At 49.4% G+C, this 16,332-nt stretch overlaps 7 protein-coding genes across 7 annotated transcripts, besides 1 other annotated feature; 5 read left to right on the top strand and 2 right to left on the bottom strand.

The window, feature by feature from the left end:
• Nucleotides 1–259: 259 nt before the first annotated feature.
• Nucleotides 260–1,531, bottom strand: FPSE_12279 (uncharacterized protein; the record flags this gene model as incomplete). Its single annotated transcript, XM_009265396.1, has 2 exons — nucleotides 260–1,232; nucleotides 1,284–1,531. The coding sequence occupies 2 exons, from the start codon at nucleotides 1,529–1,531 to the stop codon at nucleotides 260–262; spliced, it is 1,221 nt and encodes a 406-aa protein (XP_009263671.1).
• A 618-nt stretch (nucleotides 1,532–2,149) lies between these two features.
• FPSE_12278 (uncharacterized protein) lies at nucleotides 2,150–3,209 on the top strand (the record flags this gene model as incomplete). Its single annotated transcript, XM_009265395.1, has 4 exons — nucleotides 2,150–2,180; nucleotides 2,230–2,759; nucleotides 2,807–3,059; nucleotides 3,121–3,209. 4 exons carry the CDS (start codon nucleotides 2,150–2,152, stop codon nucleotides 3,207–3,209), a joined length of 903 nt encoding a protein of 300 aa, XP_009263670.1.
• Nucleotides 3,210–3,500: 291 nt separating this feature from the next.
• On the bottom strand, nucleotides 3,501–4,117 carry FPSE_12277 (uncharacterized protein; the record flags this gene model as incomplete). Its single annotated transcript, XM_009265394.1, has 2 exons — nucleotides 3,501–3,881; nucleotides 3,938–4,117. 2 exons carry the CDS (start codon nucleotides 4,115–4,117, stop codon nucleotides 3,501–3,503), a joined length of 561 nt encoding a protein of 186 aa, XP_009263669.1.
• Nucleotides 4,118–5,551: 1,434 nt separating this feature from the next.
• On the top strand, nucleotides 5,552–7,444 carry FPSE_12276 (uncharacterized protein; the record flags this gene model as incomplete). The annotated part of the gene is made up of 1 exon (XM_009265393.1): nucleotides 5,552–7,444. The coding sequence occupies one exon, from the start codon at nucleotides 5,552–5,554 to the stop codon at nucleotides 7,442–7,444; it is 1,893 nt and encodes a 630-aa protein (XP_009263668.1).
• An 806-nt stretch (nucleotides 7,445–8,250) lies between these two features.
• On the top strand, nucleotides 8,251–9,865 carry FPSE_12275 (uncharacterized protein; the record flags this gene model as incomplete). The annotated part of the gene is made up of 3 exons (XM_009265392.1): nucleotides 8,251–8,311; nucleotides 8,375–8,913; nucleotides 8,966–9,865. 3 exons carry the CDS (start codon nucleotides 8,251–8,253, stop codon nucleotides 9,863–9,865), a joined length of 1,500 nt encoding a protein of 499 aa, XP_009263667.1.
• Nucleotides 9,866–11,980: 2,115 nt separating this feature from the next.
• On the top strand, nucleotides 11,981–14,754 carry FPSE_12274 (uncharacterized protein; the record flags this gene model as incomplete). Its single annotated transcript, XM_009265391.1, has 2 exons — nucleotides 11,981–13,359; nucleotides 13,410–14,754. 2 exons carry the CDS (start codon nucleotides 11,981–11,983, stop codon nucleotides 14,752–14,754), a joined length of 2,724 nt encoding a protein of 907 aa, XP_009263666.1.
• Nucleotides 14,755–15,587: 833 nt separating this feature from the next.
• FPSE_12273 (uncharacterized protein) lies at nucleotides 15,588–16,325 on the top strand (the record flags this gene model as incomplete). The annotated part of the gene is made up of 3 exons (XM_009265390.1): nucleotides 15,588–15,648; nucleotides 15,817–15,867; nucleotides 15,930–16,325. Coding segments are annotated over 3 exons (508 nt in total), but the record flags the coding sequence as incomplete, so codon positions are not given.
• Nucleotides 16,224–16,326: a microsatellite.
• Between the last annotated feature and the right edge of the window lie 6 nt (nucleotides 16,327–16,332).

Raw genomic sequence — 16,332 nt, 5'->3', positions numbered from 1 at the left:
TAGTAGATCAGCTTATGCTACTTAGACTATGCTCTTTAGGCTATTTATTTTTGTAATCTAAGACTTAGGAGGTTAACTTTTCTGCTACCCAGTAGCCAGCCTTGGTTTTATGATACCAGCATCAGTGGAAATTTGGAATTTGAATACGAAATTACAATTGGCCAACAAGTGTTTGTTCGTTGCGGTCTACATATCATAAAAGTACAAAGAACTATTCGTCTCTAATAAGTTCTAGACTACTCTGCAAACAAAAGTCAAACTATGGCTCATACTTCCAAAAACAAAGCAGCTTGTCATAGAAGCTAGTCGATACACACCACAGGCTTTCTCTCGCTTGATCACTCCTCACAAAATCACTACCATAGTTCATGCTCTTGTGCTCTTCAAATCTCGCCAAGACCTTGCAAGACCAGTCTTGTTCTTGCTTCACCTCCAAATCGACAAGCCTTGCACCCGCGTGCATGCATGAAGCGAGGATTCTGATCTTAGTTGAGTCAGTGCCCTTTTGAATATTGACAAGATCCAAGCGCCAAACGCCTCCTCCCATGTTCTCTTCAAGTACCAGCTCGACCTTTTTCATGCCATAGGTCTCGTGCAGGTCGTGTATGATGAAAACACGCAGGTTATCGTCGTAGCTGCCTGTCACAACAACCCTCCCGTTGTTCTTAGTGAATAAAGGGAGTGGGAGAATTGCCGTGACTCCTGCGTCGTGTGCTCCTTTGATGATGATGGGTGAATGGGGCTCCTCACAGGGGGATTCAAAATTATTGGGATCCCAGACACAGGATGTATAGCGGAGTATTGAGTCATCTCCGCCGCAATAAGCTGTAACTTGTGTCTTGTCGTCGGCTGAAGCAACTGTCCCTGAAGAAAAGGCGATGCACCAAGCCTCGAGTAAATTGGCAATGTCGAGCTCTGTGTAGTCTTCGATGCAATATTCCTCATCCAAGTGCAGGAGTCGTGCAGAGCTTGTCGATGTTGTTACACCGATTACATTGGGTATCTCGGGGTGCCAATTACACTGTAGGAACAAAGTATCCTCATCAATATCTTCGCATCGACTTGTTGAGATGTGCTGTAGGGGTGCCGAAGAGTTCTGTGCAGAGTCCAGCTTGAACACGGCCAGCGTCCCTGTACTGGATACCACAGCCAGGATATTTTGCTTGTCTTTCGCTGGGTGAAAGCGAAGATCCAAAATTGCCGACGGTTGTGAAACGGTCTGAACTAGATGGCTGTGCAATTGTCAACTTCAATGAGGAATTGTGCATGACAAAGAAACTCACAGCTTAGTGCCATCAACTTTGAAAACCAGCAAGCTGCCATTACGGCTTTGTGGTGTCTTGCTAGTAGTAGTTACATGCTCGTCGTCGTCGTCATCTTCTTTGTGCTCTTGAACGTTGTCTTCATTCTTTTCAAGATTGTAAGTTCCCACTACAAACAAGTCTGGATGCGCAGGGCAAAACTGAATGCAGCTGGGAGGGAGGCCCAAGGTTAAGGACACCTCTGAAGATACGATCTTTGCATCATCCATTGTACGATTGTTTCCAGGCTAATGAAGATGCTGGGTTTAGAAGGCTCAATGCAAATAAATCGTCGTGATAGAAATGGGGTTCTCATGGCGGGGGCCCCTCTCAAACTTGAAAATGGGTTGATGCTCATTGGGGCATTATCTAACCTGCTGCTCAGGTCAATAGAAACTGACGAGCCCGAACAACAAAACGCCATGGTCGATTACTTTCAAACTAAACATTTTTTTGTTTTCTCTCATGAATGGCAGCCAATTAATTAATTGATCGATTGCAGGGTTGTCGGCCACTGCAGGGTATTCAAAGCTTAACTGCCGGGTTAGCGCTTCATCAACGCGAACTTGCTTTTGCGACTCCATCTCCTGACCTGGGGTAAGTAAAGCAGACTGTAGACGATTTGTCTTCTTACGTCAACACGCGCTTCACTGTTTGTTCTTTATCTTTGGCGGATACACCGGATTAAAGAGCCTTCGCAGTTATTTCACATACAAGTTACTTTTAATTTTTGACATCGGCTCTTCTGTTTGTGCTCCTACCCACAAACGCCAAACTTAACCTCCTCAGCGTCATCGCACAGTAGTACTATTCCTTCACCTCTACTTGATATTTCTTATATCAACACCATGGACCACTCCGATGATTCTGACTTTTATGGTATTACTCGACGTCCATCCATTTCTTATTCACTTACTCACCGACACAGGGGACGAGGAGACCGTTATGGACCTCCACCGTCGTGTACAAGATTTCGATGTTCAAGGCTGGATGCTCCAGCAGCAGCAAAGCCCTGGAAGACCAATTCCTCGCAAACACATCCATGCAGACACACCACATCTCCACAATCCTTATGCCGGGGTGCATTATGCGTGGCAGCTCACCGAGACTGTAGACGAATTTCTCACACGCATGCCACCAAGGACAACAGACATCACAGAGGACACACCCTGGATCTTCATATGCAACCCGTATATCGCCCGTGTGGAGAAATCCTTGGCACAGAATCAGCACAGCAAGGGCAATGAAGATGAAGCCCCCGAGGAAGAAGGCAGCAAAACCGAGCTTGTCGTGGAAGGCGGCCTTGAGAGATTGGAAATTCTGTCCAAATTCCTCGAGGGCGTTCGAAAAAGCAGAAAAGTCCCTGCAGCGCAAGAACGAGAGATGAACGCAGAGAGAAAAAAAGCTTCTGACGATATACTGCACTTGGCACATGTTGCCAAAGTCAGAGCTGGCAAGGTATGAATGGAGAGAAGCCCTTCACATCAGCCGACTAACATCAGTAGTGGATGCTATTCTGCCCGCCAGCAGAGGTCAATGATGTGTGGGATATCATCGCAAAGGCAACAGCCAACAACGAGCTTGGCATCGCAGCAAAGGTTGCTCCTCGACCAGCCGACGACGATTTTCGCAAAGATCGGCTCGTCTGCGTGTACACAGCCGACTTCGCAGACAAGGCCGACGTGGGCAGGGTCCTTCAGAAGCTGCGAGAGCTCAGATTGGTAGAGATTCGCGGAAGACCGATTTACTATAAGCCAGGTGAGTCATGTTTTTGGTGTGCTTATGTTGCTGTAAAGGCAAGGCTGACACAAATCGGTAGATGCATATACGTACATTGGGATATCTTTCGGAAATCCATGGGGTCTGAAAGCGTCGATCTATAACTCATCTGACATCTTCCAAACCTGACAACACACGGCAAATGACTCATCCAAGCGCAGAGAGGAGAGCAAGAGGTAACAGCCCAACAGGTACCTCGGAAATCGGGCAATGAGATATGAGGAAAGCAAAGAACAAATCATATCATCATAAACATCGTACCCGATAGACCAAACTCCAGCTATTCAATAACAAACATGACAATTCCACATGACACACGATGCCATCGCTGCCTGCTGCCCTCGGTATTCAACCATTCCCACTACTGACCTGCCATGATTTGACTCCATTAAAACAAGAAATCTCACGCCCATGTGAGATTTAGACGTCGATGATCTCAAGGTCGTTTGGTCCAGCGTCGAGGTCGATGTATTTGAGAGGCAGAACAAGCCGATATGCGCTGTTGCCATTTAGGTAGTAGCGGTGCAGTTTCTTGGTACGCAGAAAACCAAGCTGCTCGTATAATCGCATAGCGGCAACGTTTGTCTCTTCCGTCTCGAGAACAATCTCATCGGCGTTGCGTTTTGTCATGGCGTCAATGGCCTTTTTAACAAGGGTTGTAGCAATGCCATGGCCACGGAAGTCAGAGGCAACAGCCAACATGGCGATATAACCTCTGCGGGTTGGGTTGGAGTGCGAGGCATGGATTTCCAGCTTGCACACAATAACACCAATGAGGGATGAGTCGACTGGGTTTAGTGCCTAGAGAACTTTGGTTAGACAACTAAGTCTTGACATGAAGAAGAGATCAGTCTAACCATGAAGCAGAGGTGTGCCCATTGGCAAAGAAAATATCGGTACACATAGATGCTGTAAGGCTCACTCAGGTCCTTGGAGATCAAGGCCCGGATCGCGGGTAAATATTGAGCTTCGAGAGCATGTTCGTATTGTACGTAGCGTAGTTCGCCAGGGAGATTCTCGGTTTTGGTAGTGGCCATGGGATTGTAAGATTTTTGAGTTGATGGGAGTACTCGGACGTAATGTCAGAGTTTAGTACTGATTTTTATGAGAAGCAATGTCGAGTTTAAGGTGACGTTTGAGTGAAATAAGATGTTAAATATAGATGATATTGAGTGTGTTTTAAAACCGGATGTCGACTTTTTGATACCTTAAAGAGGGGCAGGTGGAAATGGAGCTCGACCGGTATCGGTGAGTCGAGGGACTGAGGGATTGAGGGGTAATTCGAGTTAAGGATGGCAGTTGTCAATGGAGAGATGGAAGTAGATGTTGGTCAAGGTCAGATCAGCAAGAGTCATATTATAAAAAAGCCAAGAAAAGAAGGTGGGAAGATCTTGAGATTGAATTCAGGCGTTGTCGTTTTGGGGGTGAAGTGGCAACATCCCAGCTAGCGGTCCAATGCAAGCGGCGGGCCACGAGGGCAAGGCTTGCAGGGCAGTTGGCGGACAGGTTGGCAACCTAGGGTGGGGGCTCTGCCCGCCTCGCTACATACAGCTGCAGTCTGCAGTCTGCAGAGCCAAGGGTCCACTACTGTTTTAGAGCTTTTTGCTCTTCATGTAGGGGGTGGGAGGCGGGGTAGCCCGTCTAATTACTGCACTCTATCTGTGCACTTCCAAGTCGAGATTAAAGACTGGCACGATTATCTTCATAGGTGCTTGCTAGGTTCCATTGCTTAGATCCATGGTCCGATATAAGCGCTGAACTAATAGTAGGAGTAGGATATAAGGTCTGGATTCTTCTCAACTCCATAGGATCCATATGAGTGAGCATGTGACATTCTATAACCCTCAACTCCAAGATATAGATGCCCAAGTGGTATATCAAGAAGCAATGCTTCGCTCTGACTCGTCTAAACGCCTCCCGTCCCTTTGCAATCTTGGTCTCTTCTCGCATAATCCCGTCGGCAGTCTAATCCCTTGCAGTACCGGCCTTATCTTGGCTTTGACGTCAGGTTCCTGCCTATCAGGAACCACCGGCATGTCCTTTCGATCCGATGCCCGAGCTCTCTCCCTCCAAGTCCCAAGACCTACGTACGTGCCTCGTATTTTCATGTGACATTCGGTCGCAACTTCAAACATGGCGCAACTTTTTAATCACCGCAGCAATTTTAGTCTATTGACCAGTAGCTCTCGGACTAAACATCAACCCCTTTCTACCCATTGGAAAACATATATAATATGGACATGTGTAGATAAATGCCGCCAACAAATGAGACACTTCAGGATCGAGACCCCGGTTTTTGTTTTAGAGCACGCGCCAACATTCTATGGGCGTCATAGCTACGTACAGTAAAAGAATTCTTAAACACCAACCTTTCCTCTACATTGGTAGTCTGGTCGAGGTTCATTTTTCCCTCCCCAACCAGAGACTGAACCATACAGCGCCTCCGAGAGGCCTGCTTTTCAGTCGAAAACATGGGAAAGTCCACTTTACGACGCCGGAATGGCCAAGATGCGACAAATAACGATAATGCCGACGCTGGCGACACTCCGAGAGAAGAAAGCCCAACGGCTGAGCCGACCACACACGTTCGAGTTGTTCAACACGCCGTGCCCAGAACCCGAAAACGCCGCAACACCTTCGTTTTCTTCCTTGGTAGTTTGTTTGGAATTATAGCCGCCGGGTTTTTCGCTTCCAGCAATGATCTTATCGACCTCCCCGAGTTTACCGACTTGTCCATGGATAACTTAATGGATGTTCTACCTGCCGGCTTGATAAAGGACATGCGCGACCTTGTCCAGGGCGAGCGGGACATTGCCGAATCGTACGAGCCATTCTCTGTTGGCGAAAAGGCTCGATCCGAAGGTCTAGGAGTTCACCATCCTATGATCATGATACCTGGTGTCATCTCAACTGGACTCGAATCGTGGGGTACGGCTAATATCTCGAAACCCTACTTTAGAAAGCGACTTTGGGGTAGTTGGACAATGATGAGGGCTCTGGTCATGGACAAGGAGGTTTGGAAGAAGCACGTCATGCTCGACAAGAGGACGGGCCTTGACCCGCCTGACGTAAAGTTGAGGGCTGCCCAAGGGTTCGATGCGACCGATTTCTTCATCACGGGATATTGGATCTGGAGTAAAATCTTTGAGAATCTCGCATCTATCGGCTACGACCCAACGAACTCGTTCACGGCTGCTTACGATTGGCGCTTGTCGTATCCCAACCTTGAGGTACGGGACCGCTACTTCACTCGGCTAAAATCGCATATCGAAATCGCGGTGGCCACTGAGGACAAAAAAGTCGTCCTCGCATCACACAGTATGGGTAGCCAAGTCCTTTACTATTTTCTCCACTGGGTGCAGTCAGAAAGAGGCGGACGCGGTGGGCCGGATTGGGTTGAGCGTCACATTGACGCCTGGATCAACATCAGCGGATGCATGCTTGGAGCAGTCAAGGATTTGACCGCTGTGCTCTCCGGCGAGATGCGTGACACAGCTCAACTGAACCCGTTCGCTATTTACGGCCTGGAAAAGTTCTTGAGCAAAGAGGAGAGAGCCGAGATCTTCCGCGGCATGCCCGGGATATCCTCCATGTTGCCCATAGGCGGCAACTCTGTATGGGGTAACTTGACCTGGGCTCCAGACGACTTGCCAGGCCAGGACCGTTCATACGGATCTCTGTTGAACTTCAGGGTCGGTTCGAACTGGACAACTCCTGACCGTAATTTTACCGTCGAGGAAGGCGTGTCCTATTTGCTTAACACAACGGAGGACTGGTATCAAGACCAGATCAAGGGCAGCTATTCTCGTGGTATTGCTCATTCCATAGATGAGGTCGAGGCCAATGAGAATGACCCCAAGAAGTGGATCAATCCTCTCGAGACGCGATTGCCACTTGCTCCTAGCCTCAAGATCTACTGCTTTTATGGTGTTGGAAAACCGACCGAGCGAGGATATTTCTACAAGCCACCGGATCAGCCATCATTGACCAACCTCAACATCACAATAGACACGGGATATACCGAAGGAGACGTGGATCATGGTGTTGTCATGGGCGAGGGAGATGGTACCGTGAACCTCCTCAGTACAGGTTACATGTGTAATCATGGCTGGAATATGAAACGCTACAACCCAGCAGGCGTCAAGGTTACGGTCGTCGAGATGCCTCACGAGCCGGACCGCTTCAATCCTCGAGGAGGACCTCGCACGGCCGACCACGTTGACATCTTGGGGCGATACAACCTGAACGAGTTGCTGTTACGAGTAGCGAGCGGCAAAGGTGACACGATTACGAACTATGTTGTGAGCAACATCAAAGAATATGCATCCAGGGTTAAGATTTACGACGATGAGGAGACTTCATAGAACAGGCGCCTCAAAACGTTGATAGCGCCGCTGGAGTTAGTGGAACTGGTGATATTGGTCACTGCAATCGTTTCCATGGTATGGTGTTTGGGAGTCCCCACGATAGACTTGTTCTTAAAACTCTTGCTTGTATCCATGATACCCTTAAAGGTGTGGAAACACCCTGATCCAAGATGGATCCCGTAAAAGGCACTTGGAGTATATATGAGTTTGGAATATTAATAGCATTTGCATGCATACTATGATAGCTTATAGGAAATTAGGGGGTTGTTACCTTTAACTGTGGAATATAGTGCTTTCACGAGCTACTCGATAGAATTCTTTCCGTTAGTGGCAGTCCTTGTAGTAGATATAGGCACTGCAACCGGTCGTGATACTTCGTAGAGTTGAAATAATCCATAATCGTTCTGTTGGAACCAATCCGATGCCGATACGTGCTATTGTTGTTGTTGTCGCTACATCGCTGGGTAGTCCCATCTGCCAAGACACCATTTAACAGGCCTGGATGAGGTCACGGTACAGGTACAGCGAACGACTTAACCTGAAGCAACTCAGCTCAACCCCGCCACCTCAATTCTCGAAACACAACCACAGCCCAAACTCGACATTTTTGCTCCATCTTGACCGAGGTGGGAGATGACCGCTGTGTCTGCATCTCCTATTGGAAACCATTGCCAACCAACTGCTCGTATTGCCGTCCTTTCTCAACACAATACCGCCGATCAAACCCACCTCACGCATTTCCAACATCAGCCCCGGCAACAGGACCCGATGCCTTGGTCCCTGTACACCTATCAAATAGGATCATGGCAGATTTCGAAGAAACATCTTCCCCTCATGAGGAGGATGGGGAACAACTTTGGAATGGTGAGTGGTCGGCGGTCTATGTATGCTACTGAAATGAAGGACACGAATTGACCGGTTTTACAGATCTTGATAAATGCGTCTCGAGCAAATGCGATTCCCACGAAACGATCGACGATGCCCTGCGCAACTGGATAGATTTGACGAACCGCCTGCGAGACTGCTATCACGAAACACAGGATGAAGTCGTTGCTTGCGCGCGGATGCTTCTCGCCAGCAGTTTGTTCCGAGACAACAAAGACTACGTTCGCACCCAGATCATATATAGTCTACTGCAGGAAGACGAGACAGGACCGCTGCACGCCATAGTTTGTCTGCTTCTGCTCGACGGCTGCCAAGATGACACCATGTTTCCTCGCATGGTGAACGAGGCCTGCTTTCCTCGACTCCTGGAGCTTATCAATAGTCGCCGAGACCAGGGGCAGGATCCTCGACTGCACCGACTTCTTTTGCAACTCATGTACGAGATGTCACGTATGGAACGACTCCGAGTTGATGACTTGACCATGGTAGACGACGAATTCGTTCACTATCTTTTTGCTTTGATTGAGGAGCTATCTGATGATGCGCATGACCCTTACCATTATCCTACCATTCGAGTCTTGGTGAGCAATCCAGTACCTCCCTCATCTTTAACGATGGCTAATATGAGACCAGCTTGTTTTGAATGAACAGTATATGCTTGCTTCCACCGACGTCAAGGACCCATCTGCTCCGAAACCGCGCCTGACAAACAGAATTGTCAAATGCTTAAGTCTTCACGGTGCTTCATTCCGAACGTTTGGCGAAAATATCATCCTGCTTCTGAACCGAGAAACCGAGACTTCTTTACAGCTGCTCATCTTGAAGCTTCTGTATCTGCTATTCACAAACAAAGCGACGTACGAATACTTTTATACGAACGACTTACGAGTACTCCTGGATGTCATTATCAGGAACCTGATGGACCTGCCGGATGAGAAGATATCCTTGAGACATACCTACCTGCGGGTGCTTTATCCATTGTTGGCACATACACAACTTAGCCAGCCACCACATTATAAGCAGGATGAGGTTCTTCGCGTGCTTAATATTCTCCGGGGATCTCAAAATGTACACTTTGCACCTGCAGACGATACAACACTCCGCCTGGTTGATCGTGTGTCCAAGGTCAAGTGGATTGAGGAAGCGCAATCACCCACAGTAGGATCGGGTGAGGCCGAAGTTGCTCGAAGATTTCTGGGTATCAGCCTGTCGCGATCGCAAACCGCGAGTAGTGTCAGTGTGAGCGATGTCGCGGCAGTTAAGGAGAAGCCGGGAGTGCAAACACCGAGCCGATCAGGAGAAGGGGCTGATGCTGGTGAGTCGGAGGTAGAAGAGGGCGTCACGATTGCCCCCAGGCCCAAGAAGCCGCTGCCAGAGGTGCCTAAGCATCGCCATGGTGTCCCATTTACACAGAAATTTGTCAACGGCGTACAGAAGAAGACGCCTCCCCAGGCGCCACCACCACGCCGATGGGGACGGATGAAGACGGTTGAGAGGCCTCCTGCAGACCCAGTACCAGAGCAGGAGGCGTGATATAAGTTTGATTCACCCAGCGTTATTCTCCGCGTTGGGAAGTTTAAGGAGTAACATCCCGTCAAGCGGGGCGGCGCCGGTTGATTATATCGTGTGCGCTAGGGGAGATTTTCGGTTTGATGACAGAGGGCGTTGTGGAGCTTTCTGCTGCACTGTACTGTACGGCACTGGACACAAAGCATCAGGCACGGCGTTTTTGGGTGATTTTGGTCATGAGAGCATACGGCCTTGTAAGTCATGGTTTTGGGGAGATTGTAAGCAAACTGCGGCAAGCCACTTTGTGTGAAACCGTGTGTGAAGAGTAGTATCAGGATTGGTCAATACCTGCAAGAGATGGATAATTGATTTTGACAATGACAATGCGTCGTGCGTATTGCCAAGTGAGTGAAATATGCGCCATGAGACATGTTGATATCTTGGACCAGTATCTCCTGAATACCCCTCACTGGGTAGATGTCACCAGCAGTCATTGTCACAGTGCCGAGCCGGGATCTGGCCTGCACAGCCCAGATTAACTTAGATCTGGTTCCATGAGTTTTGAGACGAGCAAATCAAGATCCACATGTCAGATGCGGAGAAAGACCTCAGCTTTCCAACGGATTGCAGCATGAGACTGAGACATATGTATCGAATGTAAACAATGGATTGCTAGTCTGAGCCCTTGTGCAAGATATGATCAAGCAATCTCATTTGACATTTGGTAAAGATTTTTACTCTTGTGAGGCCTCTCGAGAAGTTGAACTAAGTAAGTAATTTCATTGACCTCGACAAAACACCGAAACAACAAGTTGCAGATCCGGAGGGCGGCGATGCCGAGAAGATCTCAGCTTCAACTGACGACAGTGGATAAAGCCGTGAAAAGCCAAGGACAAAGTACCAGTACGTGAAGCGGATTGGCCGTGCATAAGATTGGGCAAAGCCTGGAGATTGATGACGATCGTCGTTGGGCTGCAGCTCTAGGTTGAAGGCATCACCAGAAAAACCAAGAGATGGACCCTTTTGAGTGGCACTCAACTACGTCATGCAGCGTCCGTCAAGCGTCGGTCGTGGTGGGGAAGACGCTATTAAAACTGGCTGAACGCAGCTATGATGGGACTTTTCGAGTACTTTGAGCTTAGAGCTTGATGGGCGTTTCAGGGGAGCAGGTTTTGGGATGATCAAGTACCGATTGGGTACTGTCGATTAGCCCCTTTGGTGTAAGTGCCTGCAAGCTCTTGGCGAGCCCATCCCTTCCATCTCCAAGATTCAGTTGATTGACTGCATCATCCATTAAACAAACAACACAAACCAATATCACTAAACATTAATCACAGGCAAAGGGGGAACAACCTGGCTGTGCTACCAGCCAGCTTTCCAGACTTGTTGACTCAGTTCGCAACCACGTTTTCTCTTTTTATAGGTATAACGATTCAATTTCTGTGCCGAGTTTTCCACTTGTGAAGGTCTAACGCAGGCGCTTTAACGAACTAGAGTCTCCTCTTCTTCTTCTTCTTCCTCTACCTCCATTGTGGAAGACAGACAACCAGAGAACCCTTGATCTTCAATCAATTACCCGCTGATTCTCACTCCTCTACTCCACAATAGAAGCTGTTTGCATCCGCTCCGCCTGCTCCGGTACAAATCAAATTAAATCAAACGAAACAGAAGCAGAAAGCCAAGAGCCAAGGTGCGTCTGTCGTCGATTCAACATCATCATTTGTCTCAGAAGGTTCCTCCACTGCAGAAAAGACGCTAGTCTCACTCGAACGGGCCTCTAGTTTCGGTAGCGTCACATCTGCCAGCGGTCAGTTGTGCGCCCATTGCGTCAACACCACCCATCATCGTCCCGCGCATCCAACACCCTGATTTTCTGAATCTGGCTCATGCTGGGTTCGCTCTCAGTCTCAGCACTCATCCACTCAGCGCCATTAACCACTGATCACTGCTAGTTTACTGACTGTTTTAGGTTCCAGGTTCTGTCCCTTCGCTTCCGTCTCGGGTCGTCCCCATCTCCTTGTGGTCCATTCCGTCCGTTGTTTCTGTTTCTCTCTTTTAGTCTCGCACAGTCCATTATCTTAGCTCAGCTCAGACTGCTCCCAGACGTACCGTAGGAGAAATAACAACGCCACCTCCGCCATGGATCTACCTCCTTCTCACTCCCAATCTCAACCTTCGTCATTTCCCCAACAGCAATCTTATACATACTCGCACGGCCAAGATCCTTATCCAGAACCATCACCTGCAGTCGCCGACAACAACGCACATCCATACTCAAGTCCTCAATACGACGACGAATACCATCTCTCAAACTCGATCCACGCACCACAACCGCAGTCGCGGCAGCCGGGTCGTTTCACCGAGGAATGGGATGCAGCGCAGAGAGGGCCTTCTTTACTATTTGATCCCTCTACCAACGTCGCAAACATGCAGCGCAGCAACTCCGTACACAGCTTTGTGAGCGGCGATGACCAGCAGCTTCCGGGTCGTCAGAACACTCTCAAGAAGAAGAATTCGGTGCGCCGAAATGGAAGCATGAAGCGCAGTAGCAGTCGTCGCAGCATGAGAGCTGGTAGTGTCAAGAGTCTTGCTCTACAATCCTCCTCTGACCATGACGAGGGCCATAGTGCCTTCTACTGCCCGGTTCCTACTTCAGGAAATCCAACCGAAACACTTTCCAACCGTTTTCAAAACTGGAGAAAGGTGCTCAAGGATCTCATCGCATACTTCCGCGAGATCCAAACCCATTATGAGCACCGCTCCAAGTCTCTTCTCAAGCTCGCCAATGTCTCCAACAATATTACCACCCCACCTGGTTTTCTTCAATCAGCCGGCATAGATGACGCCCTCCAATTCCTTCGGGACTACAACAAGAACGCTATCCTCGAAGCCAACAAGGCTAAAGAAATCGAAGAGGATGTGATCCTTGCGCTCACTGGTTTGCGAAGTGACCTTCAACAAAAGATCAAGGAAATCAAGAACCTTTCAGGCGATTTCAAAAACTCGGTCGACAAGGAGATGGACCATACTCGTAAGGCTGTCAAGACTCTCAGTGATATCTTGGGGCGAAACGAGTTGGACGAATCCTCCACAACTGGCAAGCAAGACCCATACTTGCTACGCCTGGCTGTCGACCGCCAAGTCGAGCGTCAATTGGATGAAGAGAACTATCTGCACCAAGCTTACCTCAACTTGGAAAACTCAGGACGAGAGTTGGAGGCGATTGTTGTCGGAGAGATTCAAAAGGCTTACAATGCCTACGCCGGCATCCTCAAGCGAGAGGCCGACAACTCTTATAACCTTATTGGCGAACTTCGAGAGGGCCCCATTGCCATGCCTAAGGACCATGAATGGATGCATTTTGTGACTCACGATGAGAAGTTTGTGGACCCGAGCATTCCACTCAGGACTGCGGACCAGATTCACTACCCCGGCCAAGACCACGAGGCAGCCCAGGAGATTCGAGCCGGATTGTTGGAGCGTAAGAGCAAATACCTAAAGAGCTACACAGCCGGCTGGTGAGTTTATTTCCGCGCGCAGTAATGATCGAGACTAACTTGGACGATAGGTATGTACTTTCCGCTACGCATCTTCACGAATTCAAGACCGCGGATAAAGCGCAAGCCCCCGTCATGTCACTTTATCTTCCAGAACAGAAAGTAGGATCACACTCGAACGAAGGTGGTTCCTCGAACAAGTTCATCCTCAAGGGCCGCCAGACAGGCGGTATGCACCGTGGACATACCTGGGTATTCCGTGCCGAGAGCCACGATACTATGATGGCTTGGTATGAGGATATCAAGGCCCTTACGGAAAAGACCGCCGAGGAGCGGAGCCAATTCGTACGCAGCCATTCGAGAAGCCTCAGCCGATCTTCACGACGATCAGTTAGTAGCGATGGACTGGTCGATGATGAAGACGAGGAGCCTTTCACGGCTGATACCGAATCATTTACCAACCCGGGATTGAGGCAACACGAAGCGACCCCCCGGCGATCTCAAGCAGGTGGGCGGTTCCCATCTGATATCCAAGTCAATAAACAACGTGGCTTACAGGCCCCTCATTCGCCTTCTAGTTTAAGCTCTGGCTTCCAGGACAACAAGGACCCCGCTGTCCCTCCCATCGTCACAGGTGGTCTTTCTGGTCCGGCCGCTGGAGAATCGCAGCAGACTCGGGACTACGGTACTGTTCACCAGACCCCCTTGGATGAGATGCCCTCGCATGCTGCCATTGCGAGCCAAAAGGCTCACTACGATGGTGTTAACCCTTATACAAGCGAGCCGGTCAATCAGTCTCCTGCTGGACCAGCTTCCTTCAACCAACAGCAGCAATATGAACCGCAGTACGAGCAGCAGCATCCGATTCAACTTTCGGAGTATGTTGATCAGAGCCACAACCAAACTTATCTTCCAGTTATGATTCCCCAGGGTAAGGAGGAGCGTAACGACAATTTGGCCAACAATGAACAGCTCCGCTACGGTGATCAGTCTAATAACTATGCCATGGAGCCACGAGAGGACCAGTATGGCAGAGATGCTATGAGTGGAAATGTGCATCAGGCATCAAGCTATCCGCAGGCCTCGTACGAGCCACAGCCTTCTTATGACCAACAACCCAACTATGATCATACCAACGGCAATGCCAACGGTGGTAGCAAAATCAACAACTACACTTTGACCACAGTGGGAGAGGGTTTCCCCCGACTTGATGGCGGCGCAACTCATGGGGCTCAGCCATCAACTCGACAGGCTGAATCAGTGTACACGGACCGCGACTCGGTTTTGCTCCAGACAGATGATGAAGATGAGACCCCTATGACCCGACCGTCGGTTAACAACCGAACTGAGAGCCATAACACTATCTCGAACTTGCACATTCCTGGCGGATACCCAAAGAGCAGCTACGCGGCATAAGCAAGATTGTTGTTGTTGTTTGAGCCTTATTTTCCTTTTATGAAGTTGATGTTATTTCTTTGGACAGCGTGTACGAATGGGGCGGGCAGAGCTGGTTGGTACTGAAGAATGGGCAAGATATAGTAAACGGGCTGGAAAGCAAGTGTCATTACTGGAAGGCGCTGGCTTCAGTGTGCAGTTTAGGTGGGACAATCATGGTTATTGGGATATCCCTCGCTTCGTTTTGTATTTGTTTGTCACTTGTATCGGCTTTCAAGAAATCTATAGTCTGCAGCAATTGATTTGAAAAGTATAGCGCGCGCATAAGAGAACAGCCTCGTTGTCGAAATGAGTTAGACACTCGAATCCTAAGTCACGGCCATAATTGTTCGTGACTCTTTTCCGCCACCCTATGCTAAAAGGGAGCAAAAAACTTGGTAATTTGACAAAGAGTGAGGGAAAGAGTGAGAGAAAGAGGCCAGCCTCAACAACGATACAGTGGTTGAATTATTTTGTTCGTTACGTATACCGTCAAGTTTTTTCACACTCGATGGCCGGCTTCTATTATACCGGCTGATCTAATCTTCCGCTCCGATTTCGTCAACCAATAATATTGCACTAAGCTAGCTCCCGCCAACCTTTGGTGGACACTCTCTTTGCAAAATTTCACTCGGGAAAAAAAAAGTTAGAGCATCGACCTACGCGGACGACCAAATCTTGACGAAACGACCCAAAAACACCAGCTACGGGCATTATCCGAAAAAAGGAAAACGAGCGTTCGAATCGCGAATACTTGATCCATCAAATTCATCCCAATTGGCGACTGAGCGCAAACTCGTTTATTCTTAATCATCATGTCTTTCCGAGGAGGTTCGCGAGGACGCGGCGGTAGTGGATTTGGAGGCCGTGGCGGTGGTACGTCTATCTTCTTCTTACCCTGACAGGTTGCACCTGAGAGCATTGGCGGTTTCGGGACGAGGAAATCGCCAAGAGCAGGGCAATTGAGGCTGGGGACTGCGACAGATAGCTGTTGAAGAGCGGTGTTCGCATTCGCAAGATCAAGTGCTAACGAATATGTTATAGGCCGCGGTGGCTTCCAGCAGCGAGACATGGGTCCTCCTGCCCAGATTCTCGGTGAGTTTTACTACCATATCATCTACTCCCTCTCCAATGTATCACCGGCTAACACCTCTCAGAAATGGGCAAGTTCATGCACGCCTGCGAGGGCGAGATGGTCTGCGAGTCCATCAACCCCAAGGTCCCCCACTTCAACGCTCAGATCTTCCTCGAGAACAAGACGGCCGTCGGCAAGGTCGACGAGGTCCTCGGCCCCATCAACCAGGTCTTCTTCACCATCAAGCCCACCGAGGGCATCCAGGCCACCTCTTTCAAGGAGGGTGACAAGTTCTACATCGGCTCCGAGAAGCTCCTGCCCCTCGACAAGTTCCTTCCCAAGCCTAAGCCCCCGCCTGGTGCTCCCAAGCTCAAGCGCGCTGGCGGCAGCCGCGGCGGTGCCCGTGGTGGACGCGGCGGCTTCGGTGCTCGAGGTGGCGGTCGTGGTGGTTTCGGCGGCGGTCGCGGCGGCGCTGGCGGTTTCTC

This window comes from Fusarium pseudograminearum, chromosome 3, assembly GCF_000303195.2.
Source record: "Fusarium pseudograminearum CS3096 chromosome 3, whole genome shotgun sequence".
Classification (NCBI taxonomy): domain Eukaryota; kingdom Fungi; phylum Ascomycota; class Sordariomycetes; order Hypocreales; family Nectriaceae; genus Fusarium; species Fusarium pseudograminearum.
Note: the sequence above shows the minus strand (reverse complement) of the source record. Positions and strands in the feature narration are given on the sequence as shown.